This window comes from Danio rerio, chromosome 16 (genome assembly GCF_052040795.2).
Source record: "Danio rerio strain M-AB ecotype USA chromosome 16, GRCz13ab, whole genome shotgun sequence".
NCBI lineage: Eukaryota > Metazoa > Chordata > Actinopteri > Cypriniformes > Danionidae > Danio > Danio rerio.
Window position 1 is genome coordinate 55,795,001 of NC_141036.1, and position 14,238 is coordinate 55,809,238.

At 38.6% G+C, this 14,238-nt stretch overlaps 2 protein-coding genes across 6 annotated transcripts in view; both read right to left on the bottom strand.

Moving 5' to 3' along the window:
• The window catches only part of znf385d (zinc finger protein 385D), a 142,428-nt gene extending 135,606 nt beyond the window's left edge, over nt 1-6,822 (bottom strand). For all 5 annotated transcript variants that reach the window (XR_015512155.1, XM_087288166.1, XM_087288165.1 and 2 more), the window contains exon 1: nt 6,503-6,822. Coding sequence is in view for 4 of the 5 variants with exons in the window: in XM_087288166.1 (XP_087144292.1) it covers nt 6,503-6,527 (25 nt within the window). In the remaining variant the exon portion in view is untranslated. The remainder of the gene's footprint in view (nt 1-6,502) is intronic.
• The window catches only part of etfb (electron transfer flavoprotein subunit beta), a 458,646-nt gene that overhangs the window by 119,349 nt on the left and 325,059 nt on the right, over nt 1-14,238 (bottom strand). The window lies entirely within an intron of this gene.

The window sequence follows — 14,238 nt, forward strand, 5'->3', positions numbered from 1 at the left end:
ATGCACTCCTGCGCAGATATGCTAACTTATCAAGAAATGTTAAAGAATAGTTTCCTAATTCATTCTAGGATCATTGCTGTAAGTCCATAATGTATATCTGTTAGTCGTAATACTACAACTCCTTGAAATGTTTAAAATTAAAACCAAAATTCTAATTTGCCTAGTGTTTTTTTTTTCTTTTCCTAACTGTGGACGAATACCTTGTGTGTACATTTAGACAGACATTTAGTTGATTAATAATAATAGTCTTTGCTGGTATGAATGTTAATAGTAGCCTGCTTTGGTAAATTTACATCAAAGCATATAATCATTTCACGAGTTCACACTTGTATTCGTTTAAGTATAAATCATATTTGGCGTGCTGTCCAGGGGGAGGGCTCTGAGCTCGAGGAGACACCCCAACTCGTGTTATTCCCCTTATCGGGAAGCAAAGAGGAGTTGGGATTCGAGTGAAATATCTAGCCCGGCCCCAGAACGCTCCCCCCGGGAATTCAATGCAAGACGTGAGATGACGGGGTGGTGGAGGGATGCTAAAGTCGTGAGATGCTGCAGGTAAGACAGCTTTGGTATATAATAGTATATAGGGGTGTGTTCAAGAACTGATTTGATAATGGGATGATTGTCAATGACGTATTCGATATTGAAACTTCTGCGCATGCTCCTCCCGAAATTTGAGTAGGCAACTTAGAACTATTTGACAACGTCGTCACCGGCAACGCAAACAAACTGGAAACTTACTTTTGGTTTATTTGTGTTGAATTCAAGTGATGTGACAGGTGCAGGTGATGATTGTAAATGATGTCACTTGCATAGGAAGCGTGGGTGCCTGAGCGTGCAAGCCAGAGAGTGCAAGCCTGAAGATGCAAGTGCAACACTGCAGCCAGACCCTACTCAATGGATTTGCTGTTTAAACAACGCGGCGCAAAACGTTAAAATTGCTGTTGCACTAGTCTGAAAATAGCAACAAATCACGCCAAACATGCCAGGGTGTATGGTAGGGCCCATTATGTTTCAGAAATGTGTTGAAAAAAATCTTCTTTCCATTAAACAGAAATTGTAGGGAAAAAATAGAAAAAAAATAATCAATAATTAATAATAATAAGTCAGGCTAATAATAATAATTTAGGCTAATAATTCACGAGGGCTAAAAATTCTGACTGTAACTGTACATAAAAACTTATTGCATATTTTATTTAAAATAATAATAAATTGCATGCACAACCAACTGAGTTTTGCACCTAGTAACAGCCAAGCAGCAGTGGTCAGAAGGCACAAGCCATGTGCTCTGGAGTCTGAGGTTATAAAGCAAATAAATAACGCAACTGAGGTTAACCACAAACCAGTCTCTGCTGTCATCACCCACATCACAACAAGATCTACAATCTGCTCCGAAGCCACAGGAGTCCCACAGCCAATTGCTGAGATTTCCACCAGCCAAACATGGCTTTTTAAGATAGTTAATTGACTATTTTTGGATCAGAACCAACAGAGATATGATGTAAATTAACTTCCTTGTCACTGTTTAAACTAGATCCATATTCACAAAGCATCTTAAAGTCACCATGAAACTAAAGTTCATCATTCATTTTCCTTCACTCTCACTATGGCCAATTTAGTTCATCCAATTCACCAATAGCACATGTGTTTGGACTGTGGGGGAAATCAGAGCACCCGAAGGAAACCCACTCCAACACTGGGAAAACATGCGGTCCCATTTTATTTTAAGTGTCCTTAACTACTATGTACTTACATCAATAAATAAATACAATGTACTTACTGTGTTAATAATGTATTTGAGAACACTTGTGGTGCTTTTGAGTTGGGATAGAGGTTGGGTTATGGACAGGTTTGGAGGAATGGGTAGGTTTAAGGGTGGGTTAAGGTGTAAGGGATGGTCAACAGTGTATTTACAAATGTAATTACAAAAGTTAATTACAGATGTAATTACATACACGTATTTAATCAAGCATAAGTACACAGTAAATACATGTATTTACACAATAAGTACATTGTAACAAACTATTAATTCCTGTGTAGGTACATATTAGTTAAGGCCACTTAATATAAAGTGGGACCGAACATGCAAACATGGCACAGCTGGGACTCAAACCAGCAACCTTCTTGCTGTGAGGCGACAGTGCCAACCACTGAGCCACTGTACTGGCCCTATATATTTAAATATGCATATAATTTAATTCAGCTAGAGAGTGTGAAAGAAGACTTTATCAGGACAGCATTCCTGCAGTGGAGCAAGCTGATGAAGTGCTCTTTGGTGGTTTGGTTGGTCTGTGAAGATAAATAATGTGCTCATACACAGAATCAGACACTGCTGCTTTTTATGCAACGCATCTGAGTAATGATACTGCTTAGCTCCACTGGACTTTCTCATCTCCAGTTTTCGTTTTCATTGGCTGAAACATCATTCATGCTTGGGCTTCACAATATATCGTTTTAGCATCGATATCGCTATGTGATCATTTGCATTTGTTAACCGCAGAATATGCAATGTTGAGCCTGCCATAATTTATCCTGCATGTGTATTTGACGTGTGTGATCACAAATTAATTTTAATATGTGAAGTTTATTTATAAACTAATTTCGAGAGGATCATGTGCATGTGATTGCTTGTGGCCGGTCCAGCATTATTCAATTTAAGATTCTCCAATCAGACGATTCCTAAGCCACTATAAATACCCTAAGTTCCATATAACATATTCATATTGAAGAATCCCGCCTTCCACCCTTACTCCTACTTTCCTGGATGGTTGGCACAGTGGCCCAGTGGTTAGCACTGTTGCCTCACAGCAAGAACGTCACTGGTTCTAGTCCTTATCAAGCCTGTCAACATTTCTGTGCGGAGTTTACACATTCTCTCCGTGCTCACGTGGGTTTCCCCCGGGTTCCCCGGTTTCCTCTCATCGTCCAAAAACATTTAACTTAAGTTAATTGACTAATCTAAATTGACACCATAGACATGTTCCTAGCATGTTCCTAGCATGAGTTGGTTGCTCTATCAAGGAGGATAAAGACCATGGCCTCTAGCATCTGTCACTAGAACTTTTTAAGGTCAGAGGAGTGAGGTTTACCTGCATAGCACTTCGCTACCTGGCCTCCATTACACTCATCCACCTAAACCTCACTCCCATCACGGACGAGCCCCCATGTGTTACCCACCGGTCCTACAGCACCCATCCTGTTCTGAGCTGTGATCGAACCAGCGATTATTTGCATGGGAGTCGGTTGCTCTAACAAGGAGGCTAAAGACCATGTCGCTAGAGCACCTTTTGAGGTCAGAGGAGTGAGATTTACCTGTATAACACTTCACTAGCTGGCCTCCGTTACACTCACCCCCCTAAAGCTCACTCCCATCCCGGACGAGCCCCCATATGTATGTATTGATTGATCTTATGCATCCAGGCATATGAAACTGTAACATTTGTAAGTTTAATATTGATTATTTTGATTGAATTATTTTTCATTACTGTACCTAAATACTATTAAAATGTTAAAACACTTTTTATTTATTTTACTTTTTATTTACTTTTTCTTTATTGTATTTCTCTATGCTTGTAAAATGTTTATTAGATTATAGATCCCGATACACTCCCCTACGGAATTATCTCAATCAAATCAAAAATTATTTCCAAATAGAGATATCAAGTCATCTGGAGAAACTTTTATTCATACATTGCAATATGTATCGCAGCACAACATAATATTGCAATGTTGAATTTTTCCAATATCGTGCAGCCCTAATTCATACCATCTCAAACCAGTTGTTCTGGTACAGTTGAGCATGTTTATAATGGACCTAAATGAACCGAACTAAGAATAAAAAGCGGATTCCAAAACAAACACTCCAAATGAGCCAGATGTCAAAATGCCCTTAAACGCAACACAACAATAAGCTACTCCAAAGCAATGCTTATTACATACTCTCAACTCACTAAAAATGCATTATGCGATTGCAATTGCCACTAAAGATGCATGCAATACTGCTTTAGAAATTGCCAACTGCTCCATTTCAGAATCACTTTTGCTCAAGTAGCAGCTGTGATGCCTTTAAAAGGCTTTCAACATAGGCAGGTCGCTATGAACAGAACAGAACGCACAATAGAGGTTGCACTGCATTACCTTGAAGCCATCAGAGATTACTATTTAACTAATAATAAGCAACGCAACAACTTTTTTGCAAATAAATGATAATTGAAAATCCATATAGAACATCAAATACAGAATTTTAAAGGAGTATAGGTGTAAACGCAGTGCAAATTATCGCGTGTGCCCAATGCGTAAATGTTAAACTAATGTAAATGTTTATTATTTAGTTGTCATACATTAAGGCAGACAACCTGCGTCAAGTGCAGACATGCTGTACACCATGTTAAAACTATTTTGAACAACATTTTTCTCTGTTAGAATTGTTAAAATCGGTAATAAGTAAGTTTTAAATCTTCCAAAAAATGGAAAATGTTACTTCAAAAAAAAATCTAAAAACATCTTAAAATGCACGCTTTGCTTTTGTCTTAAAGGGCACCTATGATGAAAAATCCACTTTTCAAGCTGTTTGGACAGACATGTGTGTAGGTTTAGTGCAGGGCTGGCCAACCCTGTTCCTGGAGAGTCACCTTCCTGCAGATTTCAGTTGCTACCCATATCAAACACACCTGAACCAATTAATTAGGACCTGAACACCATGTGATAATTACAGGCAGGTGTGTTTGATATGGGTTGCAACTGAAATCTGATATAAACACAACCAGTACTTTAAAGCAAAGTATTTAAAGTATTTATTTTTTTTGTTTTAAATTTAACAACATGAAAACGGTGGACCAATTGGAGGGGTTTTGAGACTGACAGCAATTTGACGAAGGAGTGCGGTCCAGCGGCCAACCAATATTGATTGACAGGCGCGCATTACCACATCCTCAGTTTGTTGTTTCACGTCTGCCATTTTTAGCGTGTGAGTCAAAGCGATGTCACAAAAGAAAGACCCTTGCTCTATTTTTGGATGTAAGACTTTTAGGGCTCTACACAAGAGCCTTCATCGTGTACCTGCGAATGAGCAACAAAGATTTTACATTTAACGGCCATATGCGCTGAACGCACAGTGAAAATTTCGAGATTTGGGCCATTAAAAACAGCTGATCTACCGAGTCTTTTAGCACTCTCTCTGAAAACACTCGATTGATCTCTGCTGGCGGATCAACTTTCACCACATAATCGCTCTTATCGTCGCTATTGTTTGTAACTTTTGGTGGGTTAACAAACGTGTAGTTTTCATTACGTCTTCCTTAAACTGCCTTTTGCATTTCCTGCGGTCACAAAAGCTCCCTGTCATCTCAACTAGGTGCAGCTGGAAAGTGTGAGCGCATTGCTTTGCGCCCTATGTAGCCTCAGTCAAAGTAAATCCAGTGTGTGTGTGGTTATTAGTCTCAGTGTACAAGCTTGGAACTTTAAACTAGCACACAGTTTACATAACTTTGTTTAATTGCTGCAGTTTTGCTTTCAGTTTGCATGGTGTTGAGAAGCCTTTACGATTAATCAACGGTGACGAATTAAAGCGCAGTTAATAGTGAAACCAGTTAATCATTACATTACTATACGGATGACGCAAGCATCGTAACATGTCGGCAGTAAAACTATACAAAGACACAAATGATTTTGTAACTACCACTCTGACACATTCTGGCACATTAGGAGTATTGATTCCTCAACAGTAGTCTCTGCTTGGTCTGTGTCTGAGTCGTACATGTACGGCTGAATGCTGGTCCTCTCGCTCATGTCGCTTCTCTCTGTCTGCCTGTCTATTGCCATACCCAAAGCAGAGGAGCTCTTGGTTGTGCCCCCTTGCTAAGTTGGGCGGGAAGTTGAAACTAATTTTCATGTGAAGCAACGCACCCCTAAAACAACGACCTGTGTACACCCCCCCCCCCACATGACACTTATAACACATTATAATAAACAAATCTGAATTGTGTCTTGAACTGAACCTAAACTGGCACATACAGAAGAACCATAATATTAAATCTTTAAAAAAGGGGTAAAATAGGTGCTCTTTAAAAGTTAACATCTCTATAGCTGAATGATTCCAACCCTTGTTCTGACATCTGATCAAGAAATCACATTTTCCCTGGATTTTCAGTCTCTAAAAGCTGCGTCTAATGCATCAGCTTGAGCTCGGAGCAACAGATCTGCTGTATCTCCTGCGGTGAGATCTGCTCGCAATCTGCAAGGAATCATCCGTTCGGCGGGAAGCTTCATTTCCAGGATTCAAGCTGAGAAAGAAAGCACCGTGTTTCCTGAAATCTCCTACACCCTTCAGTTTTTGCACATGATTTCATGTTCTTTCGCATTGCTAAACTCCAACCGGAGCAAATCAGGTGTTTGGGTTGTCTGCACTCCTCCGATGTGCCTATGAGAAACTCCTGCTGTGAACAACCTGAGGTGAGAAGTCTGACAGACAAAACCACAGACTTTCAAAGAGGCAGACTGTACTCACCGATAAACATGCTCTCCATGGTCATCACACGTCCAAATCGGTGGTGTCCAGATCTCCATGCACCGCTGCTGTCAAGAGGGAATCCATGATCTGTGCATGTGGAGAGATCTGCGACCACGAAAGCTGGAAAAACTCGCTAGTTTTTGGGTTTGGAGATCCCACTTGAGAGAAAGTGTCAGTCCTGGGCTGTTTCTCAGGGAGCGGTGATCCTCTCCGGCTGTAATCTGAGCCCTCGCCGGCGTGCCGATATCAGCGTCTGTAGCGGAGCAGAGCCACGGCTGCTCATTTGTTCTGTCTGAGTGTTTCCTCTGGCACTGCTCGCTTTCTCTCTCTCGCTCGCTCTCTTATCTCTCGCTCACTCGCTCGCCCGTCCAGCACCTCCCAGCTTCATCTATCATTCTCTCTCTCTCTCTTTTTCTCTTTTAACTGGTCACGTCCTGAAATATGATTTATAAACAACAAAAAATACATATATTTCTGGTTAGTTGTATTAATTTATGTAGTAAATAAATTTTAGTAAGTGTTTCATTCATTAAGTTTCCTTTGGCTTAGTCCCTTAATTATCAGGGGTCACCACAGCGGAATGAACCGCCAACTATTCCAGCATATTTTGCAGCGGATGACCTCTCAACCACAACCCAGTTCCGGGAAACACCCATACACTCTAACATTCACACACACTCATACACTAACCAATTTAGTTCATCCTATTTACCCATAGCGCATGTGTTTGGACTGTAGGGGAAAGTGGAGCACCCGGAGGAAACCCACGTCAACACAGGGAGAACATGCAAACTCCACACAGAAACGCCAACCAGCCCAGCCGAGACTCAAACCAGCAACCTTCTTACAGTGAGGTGACAGTGCTGACCATTGAGCCACCGTGCCGCCCGATGTATAAAAATGAGTGCAGTTAATTTTGGAGGTTATTTTATATAACGAAATTTTGTCTATTTTATATAGAGAAATAAACATGATGATGATGATTGGGCCACATAATATGAAATTCTAATTTTTGTAACCATGTGACACTGACAACAGAGGTGCGGATCCACATGCAGGTTTATTAGATTGGTCAGGCAAGCAGTGGTCAATGCAGGAGCAACCCATATGAGGGCAATCCAGAGTTGTAGTCAATTAACATGCAGATGGTCACAAAGCAGGCAGCAAACAGGATTAAACAAATAAACAAGGCAAAGGATCAAAACACTGCAAAGGCAAAGGAAACGCGTTGTAGTGTCACTATTGCAAACAACAAGACTCAGCAACAGAGAGTGTTTCTGTGCTTCTTAATTAGTGCAGTAATCAGTCCAAAAGCAGCATCAGCTGTGAGAGTCTAATCAGTGGAGCAGGTGTGTGTGTGGCATGACTGAATATGTAGTCCATAAATGGCTGATTTGTAGTCCTTTAGCGATCCGCAGCTACTAGATCGCTACTAGAGCTACTAGATGCGCACACACACACAGACAGACAGAGTGCGAGCGGATAGTGGAGGTGAAGAAGGCAAGACACGAACCCACTGATTCCTGTTTAGGAACTACAGTCAGTTAGGATGAACAGGTCGCGATGGACTTTCAAAGTCACAGTCTTCAGCTCCGGTGTGGGAACATTTTGGCTTAAAGCTGAATGAAAAAGGAGAGCCCGTTAATGTGAACGATCTGATTTGTCGAATTTGTTTCAGAACAGTGGCAATGAAAAAAGGCAACACAACTAACCTTAAATCACACCTAAAACAGAACCACCCTACTCATTTTTTCAACATAGGAACAACAATCGCAGTTGGTACTGGAGAGGGGTCTTCCAGACAGTTAACTGTAATGGGTGTATTTACCTGCCGGTGCAAATATAAATGTGACAGCGTTAAATGGCACACACTCACAGACAGGTAACATTATTTAGCTAAAGACATGCAGCCGTTAAAACACGCTAGAAAAAAAACAGCATTAAAAAAATGCTGCAAACCTTTAACAAGTAGTCCTGTCCTAGAATCTGCCTGATTATTTTAAAAATGGCGCCTGAGATGCCTTAAAAGTTTGACTTACACTTTTTTTTTTGTTTAAATCTACTATTTATTATTACATATTTGTTTTACGATATTTTTTCATGTTTCAATTTCAAACGTGTAAATAATCTTTGAAGCAGTGTACCTGAATTATTGAACTATTATGTTTTAAAAATGTAATATTTTGTCGGCGCCAGTGGTGTAGTGGTTAGTGTGTCAACAAATGCACTCCAGGGCTCGCAGCGACCCGGGTTCGATTCTGCCTTGCGGTCCTATGCCGATCCTTCCCCTCTTTCTGCTCCCCATGCTTTCCTGTCAATTCTCTCTACTGTCCTATCAAAAATAAAGGTGAAAACCCCGAAAAAATAATTATAAAAAAAAAATGTATTATTTTATGTTAGTGATAAGTTATAAAGTGACAATAATATCGTTTATCGCAATTCATTTGGGTGAAATATATCACCCAGCAAAAAAAAACTAGATATCATGACAGGACTAGTTGCAAACATTGAAATATGCCATGAATATTGATAATGATAATTCCTTACCTCTATAGAGCACTTTTCTGGGCACTCAAAGCGCTTTACACATAGGGGGTAATCTCCTCATCCACCTGGATGATGCAACAGCAGCCATACTGTGCCAGACCGCACACGACACACTAGCTGATTGGTGGAGAGGAGACAGAGTGATGAAACCAATTATGATATGGCCATGATGGACAGAGGCCAGTGGACAAATTTGGCCAGGATGCCAAGATAAACCCCTACTCTTTTTAAAAGGACATCCTGAGATTTTTAAGGACAAAGATTCAGGACCTCGATTTAACGTCTCATCCGAAATATGGTGCTCACTGAGCAGTATAGAGTAGGGATGGGAAGTCGACTCCAAAAAAAGTCTATTCCTCAACTCTTAATGGACTAAGTACCGGAGTCGACTCCTAGAGTGGAGTCTGTTTTTTTAAATCCTCCTGAATGAAGCAGTTACATGCTCCAGTTATGATGCTTATTCTTGAGTTTGATGAACATCGAAGGTGCCCGCTTTGAGTGCATGATCACACTATTTATGCTTTTGTTTTTGAATTTCGCAACCACGAGTAGTCTAGGCTAGTGCTGCGAAATAAAGTTTGCTTTAATTTTTTAATTCCTATAAAGCACGTCCACCTTTTGCATTTTGATTTGGATCTGCCTGCGATGTCAAGCTTGCTGTGTTATAAATGAAATCTAGTTGTATATGTGTGTGTGTGTGTGTGTGAATTTGGAGCAGATAGGATACTATTGGAGGATTGATGACTTAAATTAGCACTGTAGGTAAAATTATGATGTTATGTTAGACATTGGCTGCTGCTATATGCTCAATTGAAATATTTATTTAACCTACGCATACTTCATGAATAAATAAATAAATAAAAAAAACACTAATAATAATGACAAAAGTCGCCAAGATTAATTTATTGTCACAAAATATGACAATACATGTGGTCGTGGTTTTGTTTTGGCCCTGAACACTTAATTTCACCTCTAGTTCTTTCTTCTGTTTATTTTAATAGCTACACAAATACATCAGAATTATACCAAACGAAATTTATTTCCAAAAAAGGATTTTTAAATAAAAATATAGCCGAGGTTAAAGTACACTTTATAGAATAATCACATAGAGAGTGAGAGCAATATGATATGCTTTGATGCACATCTGTCACTCTGCTTTTATTTATTATTTTAGGTTTGTTAATGTATGAATTATTGAAGTTAAATATGTAGTGTATGGGGTTTAATATTTAATTGGTCATTAAATCAAATGAAAAAGCTAGCTATTTTGTTTCACCAAAAAATAAAGAAATGAACAACCACAGAATTTTTTGTTCTCTCGGTAAAGTATTCAAGCATCAAACATTTATATTAAGAGGATATTTTGACTATTTAAATTTTTTTTAAACGTTGTTTGGGCTCAACTGGGATGTTTTTATTTGTTAATAAACTTCTACTCATCTTTCCATTAAACATTTCAATAATAAACTGATGTTTTAACTTTATGTCTCCAAGATTGCAGTGTAATTTTCTAAGTTATTTAAACTAGACAATTAAAATATGCAGTAAAAAAGTGTAGGTTGAAACATATTTTGTTTTCGCTGGAAATGATTTTCTGCTGTTTTTTTTCTGACCAGGGAGCTGCACAATGTTGCAATTGACGCAAAAGCATTGTGTAAAGCACGATATGAGACAGCATCTTTAATCCTTGCGCTATTTTAAATGAATGCAAATGGAGTCGAAAATTTGAGAATCGACTCAGAACCCAACACCCCTACTATAGACTGCCCGTTGCTATACTGGGGCATTAGGACCCACATAGACCGCAGATTGGGTGCCCCCTGCTGACCTCACTAGCGCCACTTCCGGCAGCAACCTAGCTTTCCCATGTGGTCTCCAATCCAGGTACTGATCGGGCGCAGTCCTGCTTAGCTTCAGTGGGCGACCACGTGAGCTTTGCAGAGAGCTATTTGCCGGCTAAAGATTGAGAATATTCGTTGTAACACTGGATTTGGGAAATTCCAAATAAACAAACTATGTTTGTAATGACGAAACCTGAGAACTTAGTTGGCTAACATTGTTTTTTAAAATGCACTCTGATTATTTCTTAAAGTGTGACATGTTGATTTTACAAGTAGTGTCACCAGTCAAGTCGAACAACCAGACCGTACAATGTCTGCGCACGAGTTGTTCAGCTTTACATCGCATGAAATCTTCCCATACAGTGAGGTGGTACATCGCTGAAATCACATTGAAATCGCACAGTGTATTCCTCAGACTTAGTGGTTATACAGTAAGTGATGTTTTATAAACAAATTTCGGGAGGAGCACGATCAGTATTTGACGAGGCTAATTCATCACACACACAATCATTCTATTATCCAATTAACTCAATAGTCAAACACGTCATACCTTCGTTTTCTCTTGACTTCAGCATCCCTCCACCACCCCAACTCCACACTATTAAACCCGATACCTATTTAAATCTGAGGGGGGAGCGTTCTGGAGCTTGGCTAGACACTGCGCTCGGACCCTATCTCTCTTTATCCTGATAAGGAGAATAACACGAGTTAGGGTGTCTTCCCGAGCTCAGAGCCCTCTTCCCGGACAGCACCCCAAATACGCATATTCTATTCAGTCAAATATCTGTGAGCGCAAACTCGCGAATAGTATTCTGGTTGCTTGCTAGGGAGTTGGTAGCTTGTTCTATCTTGTTGCCAGGATGTTTTAGATTGGGATGTTCCATTAGTGTTCATTTTTAGCTTTACGTAAAGTCTATAAATCATTCTTAAACTTAAATGCAGACTATATAAGCTTGTGAAGGTGAATGTAAACCAAGAAAACCTTTGAGCACTTCAGCTTAAGATCTTGAGAGAATATGTCATCGCAGACACAAAAACACGCACACATACACTTGACCTTGTTTCCTCTCTTGGCACTCGCTCAGATCTTCCCTTGATTGGTTCACTGTAATTCTGTCTGAAGGTCAGGAGGAATTGACCGTCCGAAAGCCGCTCGCACATTCTGCCTACAAATCAGAGGCTTTGCAACAAAACAAACACCCATGCCTCGCAAAAATAAACCCCAACACACTCTCCTCTACTTACAGACAGTTCAAGAGCTCGGAAAAACAAAAAGAGCCCCAACCAAACTCTCTAAGGACTGTATATGTGTGTGTTACGCTTGCCTGCAGTGAGGAAATGGCAGATATTTTGCATGGTCGCGCAGATGTTTTCAATTAATCCCAAATTCCCAATCGCTCCCGTGCCTCTCGTCCTGCTGCGAGTAAATAAATTCACTTCGTATCTCCAGTCGCAGAGCCTCCCTCATCCAGCTCCACTCGTACGGGCTGGCAAATGTGTTTTTTGACCTTGACTCGGAGGTGTCACTGCTGAGATAGTGCATTATTTGTCACCATGAATAGCGTTTAACAGCAGCTGTGCCCGGAGGAGCCCACGGCGAGCCACATGCAAAGTGCAGCATGGGAAACTTCATTAATCTCTCTGTCACTTTCATGACGCTTTTCATTAGTTACGCTGCTATCTGATCAACTGGCTGCTTGTGGGAGGCTGTGTGTGTGTGTGTTTGTGTGTGTGTGTGTGCGTGCGTTTTTGAAGCTCTAACCAGTTTCTGCCACAGAGGAGCGGTGGTCTGGGACACACCGAGGAGGATGAGAGTGTTAACTTTTCTGTGATTAACTGGAGATGTTTCCCATGATGCAACAGTGTATAATATTAGTTTTTTTTTTTTGTTTTGTTTGCAGAACCTTTCAGTATATAAAGCATTTGTATATTTTTTATGTATAATAAAGATAAAACAAATTGTTGACTGAAGCAGTACTTGCTTTTAAAGTATATTAATTAAATGAACAAGATTATATCTTGCAAGTCTTGTTTCTTTTAGTTTGGCTGGAATAAAAATAATATTAACAATAATAGCCGCATTAAGCCCCATTTTTTTATTGTCTACAGAACAAACCATTGTTGTCCAATGACTTGCTTAATTACAGTAACTTGCCTACACTGTAAGAAATCAGTAATTTTTTTTTTTTTTTCAGCAGCTGGGTTGCCGAAAAAACAAAAACAAAATAACGGCTGTTAAATTACATTAATTTACCATAGAATAACAGAAGTTAAATTACTGAAATTTCTTTACATTTAAATTTCTGGTAAATTTCTGTAATTTAAAGTCTGTTATTTTATGGAAAATTTCTGTAATTTATCATCTGTTATTTTACAGTAAATTAACGTAATTTAACGTCTGTTATTTTATGGAAAATTTCTAAAAATTTATCATCTTTTATTTTACGGTAAATTTCTCTAATTTAACGACTGTTGTTTTATGGTATTTTTTTGTAGTTTAAAGGCTGTTAATTTACTGTAAATTTCTGTAATTTAATGGCTGTTTTTTACTGTAAATTTCTGTAATTTAACAGCTGTTATTTTATGGTATTTTTTTGTCATTTAATTACTGTTATTTTACGGTAAATTTCTCTAATTTAACGGCTGTTGTTTTATGGTATTTTTTTGTAGTTTAAAGGCTGTTAATTTACTGTAAATTTCTGTAATTTAATGGCTGTTTTTTTACTGTAAATTTCTGCAATTTAACAGCTGTTATTTTATGGTATTTTTTTGTCATTTACTTACTGTTATTTTACGGTAAATTTCTCTAATTTAACGGCTGTTGTTTTATGGTATTTTTTGTAGTTTAAAGGCTGTTAATTTACTGTAAATTTCTGTAATTTAATGGCTGTTTTTTACTGTAAATTTCTGTAATTTAACAGCTGTTATTTTATGGTATTTTTTTGTCATTTAATTACTGTTATTTTACGGTAAATTTCTCTAATTTAACGGCTGTTGTTTTATGGTATTTTTTTGTAGTTTAAAGGCTGTTAATTTACTGTAAATTTCTGTAATTTAATGGCTGTTATTTTATGGTATTTTTTGTCATTTAATTACTGTTATTTTACGGTAAATTTCTCTAATTTAACGGCTGTTGTTTTATGGTAATTTTTTGTAATTTAACGGCTGTTAATTTACTTTAAAGTTCTGTAATTTAATGGCTGTTTTTTACTGCAAATTTCTGTAATTTAACGGCTGTTGTTTTATGGTAATTTTTTGTAATTTAACGGCTGTTAATTTACTGTAAATTTCTGTCATTTAATGGCTGTTTTTTTACTGCAAATTTCTGTAATTTAACAGCTGTTA